The sequence below is a fragment of the Pelophylax lessonae genome, assembly GCF_965119305.1.
Source record: "Pelophylax lessonae genome assembly, contig: HAP1_SCAFFOLD_57, whole genome shotgun sequence".
NCBI classification, from domain to species: Eukaryota; Metazoa; Chordata; class Amphibia; order Anura; family Ranidae; genus Pelophylax; species Pelophylax lessonae.
In genome coordinates, this window is record NW_028120142.1 from 14,538 (window position 1) to 30,235 (window position 15,698).

The 15,698-nt window shown below is 43.4% G+C and overlaps 1 protein-coding gene across 1 annotated transcript in view; it reads left to right on the forward strand.

Annotated features, from left to right (window-relative positions):
* Positions 1-1,647: 1,647 nt before the first annotated feature.
* The window catches only part of LOC309543481 (asialoglycoprotein receptor 2-like), a 47,407-nt gene continuing 33,356 nt past the window's right edge, over positions 1,648-15,698 (forward strand). Inside the window, exons 1-2 of the mRNA XM_082275960.1 lie at positions 1,648-1,742; positions 14,009-14,050. Of these exons, the coding sequence (XP_082132086.1) occupies positions 1,670-1,742; positions 14,009-14,050 (115 nt within the window). The 5' untranslated portion in view covers positions 1,648-1,669. The remainder of the gene's footprint in view (positions 1,743-14,008; positions 14,051-15,698) is intronic.

A 15,698-nucleotide genomic window follows, 5' to 3' on the forward strand; every position in this document is an offset into this window, starting at 1 on the left:
CAAATATGTCAGTTAGGGGTCCAATATGTCCACCGCAATGTCGCAGTCCCGCTAAAAAACGCATTACTAGTAAAAAAATAAATAAATAAATAAAAATGACATAAATCTTTCCCCTGGTGTGTAGACGCGATAACTTTTGCGCAAACCGATCAAAATACGCTTATTGAGATTTTGTTTAACCAAAAAAATATGTAGCAGAATAAAAATTGGCCTAAAATGATGAAAAAAATTAGATTTTTACCTTTTTTTTTTATTATTGGGAATGTTTTATAGCAGAATGTGAAATATATGTATTCATTTTTTCAGAATTGTCGCTCTTTTTTTGTTTATAGCGCAAAAAAAAATAAATTTGCGCAGGTGATCAAAATACCACCAAATGAAAGCTCTATTTGTGGGGAAAAAAAGACATCGATTTTATTTGGGTACAGCGTTGCAAGACTGCAAAATTGTCCGTTAAAGTAACGCAGTGCTGAATCGCAAAAATGGCCTGGTCAGTGGTCATTAACCACTTAAGCCCCGGAGGATTTGGCTGCTAAAGGACCAGGGGTTTTTTTGCGATTTTTTACTGCGTGACTTTAACGGACAATTGCGCGGTCGTGCGACGCTGTACCTAAACGAATTTGACGTCCTTTTTTTCCCACAAACAGAGCTTTCTTTTGGTGGTATTTGATCACCTGTGCGATTTTTTGATCACGCGCTATAAACAAAAAAAGAGCGTAAATTTTGCAAAAATAACATTATTTTTCAAATTTTTTTATACGAAATTCCCCCCAAAAAAATGTAAAAATCAAAATTTTTTAACATTTTTCGGCCAATTTGTTTTATGCTACCTATGTTTGGTAAAAAAAATCGCAAAAAGCATATTTTGATTGGTTTGCGCAAAAGTTATCGCGTTTACTAACAAAGGGAAAGATTTTTGTCATTTTTGGTGTTTTTTTTTTTAACGAGCAATGGCGGCGATCTGCGATTTTTTTTCGGTATTGCGACATTGCGGCGGACAGATCCGACCCTTGACTGACATTTTTGACACTTTTGGGGGTACCAGTGACATTACTGCAGTAATCAGTGCTATACATATGCACTGTTACTGCAAAAATGACACTGGCAGGGAAGGGGTTAACTTTATTGGACAGGGAGGGGTTAAGTGTGTCCTAGGGACATTGCTATTGGTGTAAAAGCAAAGATCAACAGTTCTACATAGTAGAACGGTCAGATCTTCACTTTTACACAGGGAGAACTCACAGGCAGCTTGTTTACACAAGCCGCTCTGTCTTTCTCCCTTCACAGGAGCGATCGTAGTGTGACTGGAGGACATCGAGTCCGCCGGTCACACGCACTGACTTGTCTGTGAACGAGCCGCGGCGGGCGCGCCTGCCCGCAATAGGCTCGCAAGTCATTGACAGGCGAGTGACGTATCGATACGTCACTCTGCCTGGCCGGGGCTGACTGCCGCAGTATATAGTCGTGCGGCGGTCGGCAACCGGTTAATGGGACAAATCTGGGTAAAGTGCGTGATATTTTAGTGATTGGGTGTGGATCTACTGTAGCCATGAATGGGTTTATGTAGAGGAGATATTACTATGGATGATTGGTGAGCATCCCACACACATGCAGACTTATTCTCCTGTCTATGATCACTCCAGAGGTGAAGACTACATGGCATCGGGTTATGATGGTCCTGGTGATTCTCCTGGTCTTGATGTTCCTTCTATTGCTCCTCCTTACTGGTCTGGTTTTGCACTGTGAGTATCAGTATTAGAATTACTGTCTTTGTTCTCTTTGTCATTGATATAGAAAAAAATGAAATAGTTATTGGCTGTGAATTGCAATGAAACTACTAATGTGCTGCTATGTGAATGACTAGACTTCCACCTAGTGAACCGCTGCAACCATTAATTGGTGACTTTGTATCTCTCTATCTCCCGTCTGATCAATGTTTACAAACAATGTTACTTTGTATCTCTCTATCTCCTGTCTGATCAATGTTTATAAACAATGTTACTTTGTATCTCTCTATCTCCCGTCTGATCAATGTTTATAAACAATGTTACTTTGTATCTCTCCATCTCCTGTCTGATCAATGTTTATAAACAATGTTACTTTGTATCTCTCTATCTCCCGTCTGATCAATGTTTATAAACAATGTTACTTTGTATCTCTCCATCTCCTGTCTGATCAATGTTTATAAACAATGTTACTTTGTATCTCTCTATCTCCTGTCTGATCAATGTTTACAAACAATGTTACTTTGTATCTCTCTATCTCCCGTCTGATCAATATTTATAAACAATGTTACTTTGTATCTCTCTATCCCCTGTCTGATCAATGTTTATATACAATGTTACTTTGCATCTCTCTATCTCCTGTCTGATCAATATTTATAAACAATGTTACTTTGCATCTCTCTATCTCCTGTCTGATCAATGTTTATAAACAATGTTACTTTGTATCTCTCTATCTCCTGTCTGATCAATATTTATAAACAATGTTACTTTGTTTTTCTCTATCTCTCGTCTGATCAATGTTTATAAACAATGTTACCTTGTATCTCTCTATCTCTGAGTCTGATCAATGTTTATAAACAATGTTACTTTGTATCTCTCTATCTCCCGTCTGATCAATGTTTACAAACAATGTTACTTTGTATCTCTCTATCTCCTGTCTGATCAATGTTTATAAACAATGTTACTTTGTATCTCTCTATCTCCCGTCTGATCAATGTTTACAAACAATGTTACTTTGTATCTCTCTATCTCCCGTCCGATCAATATTTATAAACAATGTTACTTTGTATCTCTCTATCTCCCGTCTGATAAATGTTTATAAACAATGTTACTTTGTATCTCTCTATCTCTTGTCTGATCAATGTTTATAAACAATGTTACTTTGTATCTCTCTATCTCCTGTCTGATCAATGTTTATAAACAATGTTACTTTGTATCTCTCTATCTCCTGTCTGATCAATGTTTATAAACAATTTTACTTTGTATCTCTCTATCTCTGAGTCTGATCAATGTTTATAAACAATGTTACTTTGTATCTCTCTATCTCCCGTCTGATCAATGTTTATAAACAATGTTACTTTGTATCTCTCTATCTCCCGTCTGATCATTGTTTATAAACAATGTTACTTTGTATCTCTCTATCTCTTGTCTGATCAATGTTTATAAACAATGTTACTTTGTATCTCTATCTCTTGTCTGATCAATGTTTATAAACAATTTTACTTTGTATCTCTCTATCTCCTGTCTGATCAATGTTTATAAACAATGTTACCTTGTATCTCTCTATCTCCTGTCTGATCAATGTTTATAAACAATGTTACTTTGTATCTCTCTATCTCCTGTCTGATCAATGTTTATAAACAATGTTACTTTGTATCTCTCTATCTCTTGTCTGATCAATGTTTATAAACAATGTTACTTTGTATCTCTCTATCTCCTGTCTGATCAATGTTTATAAACAATGTTACTTTGTATCTCTCTATATCCCGTCTGATCAGTGTTTATAAAAAATGTTACTTTGTATTTCTTTTTATCCCACCATTTTGACTGTTAGTTTAGCAGTCAAGAATTGCCAGTAAGTATGGGGGGAGGAGGGGATACGCAATGGGGCTGAGGGACAAGGCATGCTACACACTCCCTGTATACTTACATGATGTTTTTGGATGTGTGTAGGATGTCCACAACTGGGTAAAAAGTCCCTGAGTGTCATCAAATCACAGATCACTGCCAGCAAGTCATGGGACCCGGTGGTGATGCCTGTGGGTCAAAAGTCCTTAGCAGGCACAACCAGTCAGCAAATCTTGAAAAAATGGCAGTTGGCTATTGAGGATCATTTTATTTGATACACTGTTTCTTTTTCTTTTTCCAAAACATAATTTTGTTTCTATTCTATTCTATATATTTAAAATCCCCGGCTTCATAATGTACGTTGTGGTTTCACATTCGTGTTTAGGAAAGAGCATCAGCTTTATCTGAGAATGATGGAAGTTCCTCTTTTATCAGGAAATGTGTGGCATTGTCTCTGACGTTCTAACGTTATTTTGTAACTCTCATGAATAATGTTATAACTCAACCGCAGCCAGCGCTCCTGTCTGTCTGTGTACTGGGATGTAATGGTATGGATATATACACCAGTCATATTATACACTGCCCAAAAAAATGAAAGGGACATTTTTATTCAGAGTATAGCATCAAGTCAATGAACCTCCTGGGATATTGATCTGGTCAGTTAAGTAGCAGAGGGGGTTGTTAACCCCATACAGGGAAAGTGACGTAGGACTACGTCGCTAGCCTGTGAGCCTGTAGGGGGCGAGCGCGTGCCGCCGGAGGCGCGCTCCCGCCCCCGCTCATTCCCTAACAAGTCTGTGCGTGTGACCGGCGGACCCGATGTCCGCCGGTCACTCGCAATCTCCCGGTGCAGAGGGAGTAAGGCAGGCGGATGATGTAAACAAAGTCGTCTGTCATTCTCCATGATCTAACTGCAGAGATCATACGATCCTGCTATGTAGGATCGTACGTCTCTGTGGTTACATGAAAAGCTGCACCCCTTTACAGTTAGAATCACGCCCCTAGGGACACACTTAACCCCTGCATCACCAATAAAGTTAACCCCTTCCCTGCCAGTGTCATTTTTACAGTAACAGTGCATATGTATAGCACTGATTACTGCAGTAATGTCACTGGTACCCCCAAAAGTGTCAAAAATGTCAGTCAGGGGTCCGATCTGTCCACCGCAATGTCGCAGTCCCAAAAAAAAATATTGCAGATCGCCGCCATTACTCGTTAAAAAAAGAAACAATAAAAATGACAAAAATCTTTCCTTTAGTTAGTAAACGCAATAATTTTTGTGCAAACCAATCAAAATACGCTTTTTGCGATTTTTTTTTTACCAAACATATGTAGCAGAAAACAAATTGGCCTAAAATGTTAAAAAATTTTGATTTTTACATTTATTTTTTTGGGGAATTTCATATAAAAAATGTGAAAAATATTGTTATTTTTTCAAAATTGTCGTTCTTTTTTTGTTTATAGCACAAAAAGTAAAAATCGCACAGGTGATCAAATACCACCAAAAGAAAGCTCTATTTGTGGAGAAAAAAGGATGTTAATTTCATTTGGGTACAGCGTCGCACGACCGCGCAATTGTCCGTTAAAGTCACGCAGTGCCGAATCGCAAAATAGGGCCAGGTCAGGAAGGGGGTAAAATCTTCCGGGGCTTAAGTGGTTAATCAGTTTCAGATGTTTTAGCGTTGATGAAATTACCAACAGGTGCACTAGATTGGCAACAATGAGATGACCATTGAAACAGAAATGGTTTTATAGGTGACATTTTTTTCCCCTACTCATCTTTTCGGACTGTTTTTCACCAGTTTTGCATTTGGCTGGAGTCAGTGTCACTACTGGTAGCATGAGGCCATACCTGGACCCTATAGAGGGGGTCAGTGTCACTACTGGTAGCATGAGGCCATACCTGGACCCTATAGAGGGGGTCAGTGTCACTACTGGTAGTATGAGGCCATACCTGGACCCTATAGAGGGGGTCAGTGTCACTACTGGTAGTATGAGGCCATACCTGGACCCTATAGAGGGGGTCAGTGTCACTACTGGTAGTATGAGGCCATACCTGGACCCTATAGAGGGGGTCAGTGTCACTACTGGTAGCATGAGGCCATACCTGGACCCTATAGAGGGGGTCAGTGTCACTACTGGTAGTATGAGGCCATACCTGGACCCTATAGAGGGGGTCAGTGTCACTACTGGTAGTATGAGGCCATACCTGGACCCTATAGAGGGGGTCAGTGTCACTACTGGTAGTATGAGGCCATACCTGGACCCTATAGAGGGGGTCAGTGTCACTACTGGTAGTATGAGGCCATACCTGGACCCTATAGAGGGGGTCAGTGTCACTACTGGTAGCATGAGGCCATACCTGGACCCTATAGAGGGGGTCAGTGTCACTACTGGTAGTATGAGGCCATACCTGGACCCTATAGAGGGGGTCAGTGTCACTACTGGTAGTATGAGGCCATACCTGGACCCTATAGAGGGGGTCAGTGTCACTACTGGTAGTATGAGGCCATACCTGGACCCTATAGAGGGGGTCAGTGTCACTACTGGTAGTATGAGGCCATACCTGGACCCTATAGAGGGGGTCAGTGTCACTACTGGTAGCATGAGGCCATACCTGGACCCTATAGAGGGGGTCAGTGTCACTACTGGTAGTATGAGGCCATACCTGGACCCTATAGAGGGGGTCAGTGTAACTACTGGTAGTATGAGGCCATACCTGGACCCTATAGAGGGGGTCAGTGTCACTACTGGTAGCATGAGGCCATACCTGGACCCTATAGAGGGGGTCAGTGTCACTACTGGTAGCATGAGGCCATACCTGGACCCTATAGAGCAGGGGTCTTCAAACTATAACTGCAATGTAGGAGACAAAAAGCGCACGCCGAAAATGTTAGTTGTGTTTCCTATTGAATCCGCCACCCAGTGGAATACAGGAGGAGCTGCAACGACCAGGAAGGATCATACACACACACCGCAGCAAGTAGGGATTGTATCGAGGATCAGTGCCCACATTCTGGGGAATTGTTCACATAATTTATGTGTGAATTTTTTTTGTTGAGTCTTCAAACTACGGCCCTCCAGTTGTTAAAGAACTACAATTCCCATCATGCCTAGCCATGTCTGTGAATGTCAGAGTTTTACAATGCCTCATGGGATGTGTAGTTCCGCACAGGGCTTTTTTTCCTCAGAGAATAGGTGCAGGAACTTCCTCTTTTGGACTTACCCCTTGTCTCCGCCCCTACCTACCTCCATGAACCGTTCCTTGGTTCCACCCACTACCCACCTCCCAGTACCATCCCTTTTAGAAAATACAGAACAAAGTAATGTGTGTGGCACTAAGTAATTTGTATGGAATTTCTTAATGATAACAAAAAAAGCAGTAAAATAGATCCCATGCAGCCAACAACAATAGATCCCCCAGCAACAATAGATCCAGCCAGAAACAATGGGCCCTCAGCAGCAACAACAGATCTCCCAGCAGCCAGCATCAATAGACTGCTGCCTAAACAGAAGATCCCCCCCCCAGCAACAACTGACCCCTCAGCAACATAAGACCCACCCCAGCAACAATAGACCCCCCTGCAAAACGAGATCTCTTCCAGAGACAATAGATCCCCCAGCAGCCACATTAGATATTCCCAGCAGCAATAAATCCTCCTGCAGGAATAGATCCCCTCCAGCATCAATAGACAGTGTAGCACAACCCAGCACTCCTTGCCATTACATACATTCAGTGCTGGAGGTGCGTGTTCCCGCTGAAAAAAAGCCCTGGTTCCGCAACAGCTGGAGGGCCATAGTTTGAAGACCCTCACTATAGAGGTTGCACAGGCAGTCCAACTCCCCCAGGATGGCACATCAATACGTTCCATTGCCAGAAGGTTTGCTGTGTCTCCCAGCACAGTCTCAAGAGCATGGAGGAGATTCCAGGAGACAGGCAGTTACTCCAGGAGAGCTGGACAGGGCCGTAGAAGGTCCTTAACCCATCAGCAGGACCGGTATCTGCTCCTTTGTGCATGGAGGAACAGGATGAGCACTGCCAGGGCCCTACAAAATGACCTCCAGCAGGACACTGGTGTTAATGTCTCTGACCAATCAGAAACTGGCTTTATGAGGGTGCCCTGAGGGCGGGACGTCCTCTAATGGGCCCTGTGCTCACTGCCCGGCACCGTGGGGCTCGATCGGCATTTGCCATTGAACACCAGAATGGGCAGGACCACCACTGGCACCCTGCGCTTTTCACAGATGAGAGCAGGTTCACCCTGAGCACAGGTGACAGACGTGAAAGGGTCTGGAGAAATCGTGGAGAACATTATGCTGTCTGTAACATAGTTCAGTATGACCGGTTTGGTGGTCAGTGATGGTCTGGGGAGGCGTATCCATGGAGGGAGCAGAGACCTCTACAGGCTAGACCAGTGTTTCTCAACTTTTTCTAGTCGGGGCGCCCTTGAAAAGTATTTTCAGTCTCGAGGCACCCCAGTCTAAGGCTTGGAAAAAATATTCGGAACCAGTGGTTAGAATGGGTATTGCCAACATCCCTGAGTTTAGAAACTGGAAAAAATTCCCCTAGGGCAGTGATGGCGAACCTTGGCACCCCAGATGTTTTGGGACTACATGTCCCATGATGCTCATGCACAGTGTAGTTGAGCATCATGGGAAATGTAGTTCCAAAACATCTGGGGTGCCAAGGTTCACCATCACTGCCCTAGGGTATGGGACTTTATGGGCAATAACCAATCCTTGAGTAGTGAGGTCAATATACTGTATATCTATTAAAAATTAAAAATGATATATTGACCTCACTACTCAAGGATTGGTTATTGCCCATAAAGTCCCATACCCTAGGGGAATTTTTTCCAGTTTCCAGTCTAAGGCTTGGTTTACATTACTGCGCTTCACGGAATGTGCGCAAAATGGCACAGGTTCCTGACACGCAGACAAACACATTGCTCTTTACCAGACACGCAGGGATGACATTGTTCTTAATGGTACCCCCATGCATTGGCAAATGTGGTGCATTTTCCGTCCAGCGCAATACGAAAAAAAAAAGATAAAAAGATAAAAAGATAAGGGGATTTTTTTCCCTGTGTTTCTGTGGGGCAGCCCACTGAAATTAATTTGCTGTCCTATCAGCAAGCAGCTGCACAGATGTAAATCCAGGGCTTGTTTACATGTGCAGTAAAAACCACACTCTTTAGCTGCGTTTTTACCACCCCCAACTGCTCCCCCTTTAGCTGCAAAAGAAGCAGCTGGGGGGTTCACATGCTGTGGCTGTGGCTGGAAATATACCCCCAGGTGAATTTGGCTATGCTGCAACCACCCCGCAACTGTGTGCACTAAACACAGTTGCAGCATAATGATGATGCATTTAGGGGGGTTAAAACAGGAGGTGAGGAGGCCTCTTCACTGCCTGCCAAATTCTTCTGAAAAGTGATCTGAGCATGGGTTACATTTCGCAGGAACTGCCTTTTCTTGCTAGTATTATGTGAACGTGCTGAGTGTCATAATCAGAGGTTGTGTTTGGGAAATAGAGGTATGAGTGCTGCCAACATTGCTGCAGAGGGTGAAGGGGTGGGGGGGTCAGCCTGTCGGTGCTCAGACCATACGCCGCATACTGCATCAAATCGGTCTGCATGGCTGTTGTCCCAGAAGGAAGACTCTTCTAAAGATGATGCACAAGAAAGCCTGCAAACAGTTTGCTGAAGACAAGCAGACTAAGGACATGGATTACTGGAACCATGTCCTGTGGTTTGATGAGACCAAGATAAACTTATTTGGTTCAGATGGTGTCAAGCGTGTGTGGCGACAACCAGGTGAGGAGTACAAAGACAAGTGTGTATTCCCTACAGTGAAGCATGGTGGTGGGAATGTCATGGTCTGGGGCTGCATGAGTGCTGCCGGCACTGGGGAGCTACAGTTCATTGAGGGAACCATGAATGCCAACATGTACTGTGACATACTGAAGCAGAGCATGATCCCCTCCCTTCAGAGACTGGGCCGCAGGGCAGTATTCCAACATGATAACGACCCCAAACACACCTCCAAGATGACCACTGCCTTGCTAAAGAAGCTGAGGGTAAAGGTGATGGACTGGCCAAGCATGTCTCCAGACCTAAACCCTATTGAGCATCTGTGGGGCATCCTCAAACGGAAGGTGAAGGTCTCTAACATCCACCAGCTCTGTGATGTCATCATGGAGGAGGGGAAGAGGACTCCAGTGGCAACCTGTAAAGCTCTGGTGAACTCCATGCCCAAGAAGGTTAAGGCAGTGCTGGAAAATAATGGCGGCCACACAAAATATTGACACTTTGGGCCCAATTTGGACATTTTCACTTAGGGGTGTACTCACTTTTGTTGCCAGCGGTTTAGACATTAATGGCTGTGTGTTGAGTTATTTTGAGGGGACAGCAAATTTACACTGTTATACAAGCTGTACACTCACTACTTTACATTGTAGCAAAGTGTCATTTCTTCAGTGTTGTACTGTATATCTATCTATCTACAGTGGGTACGGAAAGTATTCAGACCCCCTTAAATTTTTCACTCTTTGTTATATTGCAGCCATTTGCTAAAATCATTTAAGTTCATTCTTCTTCCTCATGAATGTACACATAGCACCCCATACTGACAGAAAAACACAGAATTGTTGACATTGTTGCAGATTTATTAAAAAAGAAAAACTGAAATATCACATGGTCCTAAGTATTCAGACCCTTTGCTCAGTATTTAGTAGAAGCCCCCTTTTGATCTAATACAGCCAGGAGTCTTTTTGGGAAAGATGCAACAAGTCTTTCACACCTGGATTTGGGGATCCTCTGCCATTCCTCCTTGCAGATCCTCTCCAGTTCTGTCAGGTTGGATGGTAAACGTTGGTGGACAGCCATTTTTAGGTCTCTCCAGAGATGCTCAATTGGGTTTAAGTCAGGGCTCTGGCTGGGCCATTCAAGAACAGTCACGGAGTTGTTGTGAAGCCACTCCTTCGTTATTTTAGCTGTGTGCTTAGGGTCATTGTCTTGTTGGAAGGTAAACCTTCGGCCCAGTCTGAGGTCCAGAGCACTCTGGAGAAGGTTTTTGTCCAGGATATCCCTGTACTTGGCCGCATTCATCTTTCCCTCGATTGCAACCAGTCGTCCTGTCCCTGCAGCTGAAAAACACCCCCACAGCATGATGCTGCCACCACCATGCTTCACTGTTGGGACTGTATTGGACAGGTGATGAGCAGTGCCTGGTTTTCTCCACACATACCGCTTAGAATTAAGGCCAAAAAGTTCTATTTTGGTCTCATCAGACCAGAGAATCTTATTTCTCACCATCTTGGAGTCCTTCAGGTGTTTTTTAGCAAACTCCATGCAGGCTTTCATGTGTCTTACACTGAGGAGAGGCTTCCGTCGGGCCACTCTGCCATAAAGCCCCGACTGGTGGAGGGCTGCAGTGATGGTTGACTTTCTACAACTTTCTCCCATCTCCTGACTGCATCTCTGGAGCTCAGCCACAGTGATCTTTGGGTTCTTCTTTACCTCTCTCACCAAGGCTCTTCTCCCCCGATAGCTCAGTTTGGCCGGACGGCCAGCTCTAGGAAGGGTTCTGGTTGTCCCAAACGTCTTCCATTTGAGGATTATGGAGGCCACTGTGCTCTTAGGAACCTTAAGTGCAGCAGAAATCTTTTTGTAACCTTGGCCAGATCTGTGCCTTGCCACAATTCTGTCTCTGAGCTCTTCAGGCAGTTCCTTTGACCTCATGATTCTCATTTGCTCTGACATGCATTGTGATCTGGAAGGTCTTATATAGACAGGTGTGTGGCTTTCCTAATCAAGTCCAATCAGTATAATCAAACACAGCTGGACTCAAATGAAGGTGTAGAACCATCTCAAGGATGATCAGAAGAAATGGAAAGCACCTGAGTTAAATATATGAGTGTCACAGCAAAGGGTCTGAATACTTAGGACCATGTGATATTTCAGTTTTTCTTTTTTAATAAATCTGCAACAATGTCAACAATTCTGTGTTTTTCTGTCAGTATGGGGTGCTATGTGTACATTCATGAGGAAGAAGAATGAACTTAAATGATTTTAGCAAATGGCTGCAATATAACAAAGAGTGAAAAATTTAAGGGGGTCTGAATACTTTCCGTACCCACTGTATCTATCTATCTATCTATCTATCTATCTATCTATCTATCTATCTATCTATCTATCTATCTATCTATCTATCTATCTATCTATCTATCTATCTATCTATCTATCTATCTATCTATCTATCTATCTATCTATCTATCTATCTATCTATCTATCTATCTATCTATCTATCTATCTATCTATCTATCTCTATACATATACCAGTGATAATATATATGCATTTATACAACAGTGATATGCTGTGTTAACTTTGATTAAAAAAAAAAAAAATGACACTACACTATTGCAGCATTTAAATGATAAATGGTATCCTGGTGAGTCCTGCAAAAAAATGTAAATAATTATATATGGTCTACATATGAAGTGTTTACTGTGCAGAAGTCTTAACCACTCACACAGCACCACATATTATATTTTCTGTATTGTTTGTAATAATTTGTTTTTACGAACATCAGCTCCATCTAGTGGCCATAATTCCGCACACACACATATATATATAATTTTTTTTTTTTTTTTTGCTATATATATATACTTACACTATATTACAAAAGTATTGGGATGCCTGTCTTTACACGCACATGAACTTTAATGGCATCCCAGTCTTAGTCCATAGGGATCAATATTGAGTTGGCTCACCCTTTGCAGCTATAACAGCTTCAACTCTTCTGGGAAGGCTGTCCACAAGGTTTAGGAGTGTCTATGGGAAGGTTGGACCATTCTTCCAGAAGCGCATTTTTGAGGTCAGGCACTGATGTTGGATGAGAAGGCCTGGCTCACAGTCTCCACTCTAATTCATCCCAAAAGTGTTCTATCAGTAGAGGTCAGGTGCAGGCCAGTCAGTCAAGTTCCTCCACCCCAAACTCGACGCTCATCCATGTCTTTATGGACCTTGCTTTGTGCACTGGTGTGCAGTCATGTTGGAACAGGAAGGGGCCATCCCCAAACTGTTCTCACAAAATTGGGAGCATGAAATTGTCCAAAATGTCTTGGTATGCTGACGCCTTAAGAGTTCCCTTCACTGGAACTAAGGGGCCAAGCCCAACTCCTGAAAAACAAACCCCACACCATAATCCCCCCTCCCCCAAATTATTTGGACCAGTGCACGAAGCAAGGTCTATAAAGACATGGATGAGTGAGTTTGGGGTGGAGGAACTTGACTGGCCTGCACAGAGTCCTGACCTCAAGCCGATAGAACACCTTTGGGAAGAAATAGAGCGGAGACTGCAAGCCAGGCCTTCTCTTCAACATCAGTGCCTGACCTCACAAATGTGCTTCTGGAAGAATGGTCCAACCTTCCCATAGACACACCTAAACCTTGTGGACAGCCTTCCCAGAAGAGTTGAAGCTGTTATAGCTGCAAAGGGTGGGCCAACTCAATATTGAACCCTACAGACTAAGACTGGGATACCATTAAAGTTCATGTGTGTGTAAAGGCAGGCGTCCCAATACTTTTGGTAATATAGTGTGTGTGTGTATGTATGTATGTATGTATGTATGTATGTATGTGTATATATATATATATATATATATATATATATACAGTATATACAGTATCTCACAAAAGTAAGTACACCCCTCACATTTTTGTAAATATTTTATTCTATCTTTTCATGTGACAACACTGAAGAAATGACACTTTGCTACAATGTAAAGTAGTGAGTGTACAGCTTGTATAACAGTGTAAATTTGCTGTCCCCTCAAAATAACTCAACACACACCTAATAATGTCTAAACCGCTGGCAACAAAAGTGAGTACACCCCTAAGTGACAATGAACTCCAATGGCAACCTGTGAAGCTCTGGGGAACTCCATTGACACTTTGGGCGCAATTTGGACATTTTCACTTAGAGGTGTACTCACTTGTCTGAATGGATACACAGGGCTGCAGCTGAGCTTGGGTACCCCCATAGCAAGCTGCTTACTGTGGGGGCACTCAACAGGAGGGAGGGGCCAGGAGGGAGGGGCCAGGAGCTCCAACCGGGGACGCAAGAAGAGAGTCCAAAACCATTACACAGAACAGGTAACTATAACATGTTTGTTATTTTAGTAGAAAAAAAAAAAAAAAAAAAAAACAAGACTTTACAATCACTTTAAGTATTTCAGGAAACTACAGCTTTATGGCCACTAGATGGGGCTGTTCGTAAAAGACATTCATATTACAAACATTACAAAAAATATTTGTGGTGCCCAGAGGAATGGTTCAGACATCCAGACAGTAAATGTTGTATGGAGAGACCTCTTTCTAAGATCTCTTGAATCAAGAAAATTATATTTATTCCATTGTTCTTCTTTCCTCCTCAGATAAAAGCATGGCAGAGAACGTATCACATCCGAAAAATAATGGTAAGTAGCTAAGATGTATCTATTTCCATCTACTTACTTCTGTAAGATAGCAAAAATAACCACAAGACTCTGTACTGGATCCTGTTCTATTATTCTGCTTGTAAGTGATATACGTAACTGAAGGGTTGGTGGGTAAGGTATGTCTTAGTGGGTAAAGTACAAGTTGGTGGGTAAGGTATGTTTTAGCGGGTAAAGTATGAGTTGGTGGGTAAGGTATGTCTTAGTGGGTAAAGTATGAGTTGGTGGGTAAGGTATGTCTTAGTGGGTAAGGTAAGGGTTGATGGGGTAAGGTATGTCTTAGTGGGTAAGGTAAGGGTTGGTGGGTAAGGTATGTCTTAGTGGGTAAAGTATGAGTTGGTGGGTAAGGTCTGTCTTAGTGGTTAAAGTAAGGGTTGGTGGGTAAGGTATGTCTTAGTGGGTAAAGTACGGGTTTGGGGGTAAGGTATGTCTTAGTGGATAAGGTAAGAGTTGGTGGGTAAGGTAAGGGTTGGTATGTAAGGTATGTCTTAATGAGTGGTAAGGTAAGGGTTTGTGGGTAAGTTATGTCTTGGTAGGTAAGGTAAGGGTTGGTGGGTAATTTTTGTCTTAGTGGGTAAAGTAAGGGTTGGTGGGTAAGGTACTGTATGTGTCAGTGGGTAAGGTAAGGGTTTGTGGGTAAGGTATGTCTTAGTGGGTAAGGTAAGGCTTGGTAGGTAAGGTATGTCTTGGTGGGTAAAGTAAGGATTGGTGGGTAAGGTAAGTCTTAGTGGGTAATGTAAGGGTTAGTGGGTAAGGTTTGTCTTAGTGGATAAGGTAAGGGTCGGTAGGTAAGATATGCCTTAGTAGGTAAGGTAAGGGTTAGTGGGTAACAGTGGCGGCCCAGAGCGCCACCCCCCTTAAAAAAAAGAAAAAAAAAAAGAAAAAAAAATGACAAAAAGAACAAATAAAGTTTTGAAAAAAAAAAAATTGTGTTCGCAGGCCTATGCGCTGGGCCTGGTTGCTATGGGGGGGGGTTTACGACCCAGAAGAGGCGCCGATTGGCTGCCTTCTGGGGGCGTAACCTGGGCACAGGAAAAAGCGCTGAGCCACCCCCACCTTCGTGATATCCTGGCTGTGATTGGTCCAGTCTCCAGCCTGGACCAATCATCATCCAGGACATCGCTGACTCGCAATGGGGGCTGTGCCGGTGCGTGCGTCAGTCACGCACCGTCAACGCCCGATCTCCTTCCCGCCGCCCAGACCGGAAGACTGAAGAGGAGGACATCCACGGCGCTGCTCATCTCGGTTCCCGGAATCCCGCCATCCCGCCGCCGTCAGAAGGTAAGTGATTGAAGCCGACCTGTGCCCTCACCTGTGCCATGCCTATGCCATCACCTGTGCCATGCCTATGCCATCACCTGTGCCCTCACCTGTGCCATGCCTATGCCATCACCTGTGCCCTCACTTGTGCCATGCCTATGCCATCACCTGTGCCCTCACCTGTGCCATGCCTATGCCATCACCTGTGCCATGCCTATGCCATCACCTGTGCCATGCCTATTCCATCACCTGTGCCATCACCTGTGCCATGCCTATGCCATGACCTGTGCCATGACCTGTGCCATGCCTATGCCATGACCTGTGCCATGCCTATGCCATCACCTGTGCCATCACCTGTGCCATGCCTATG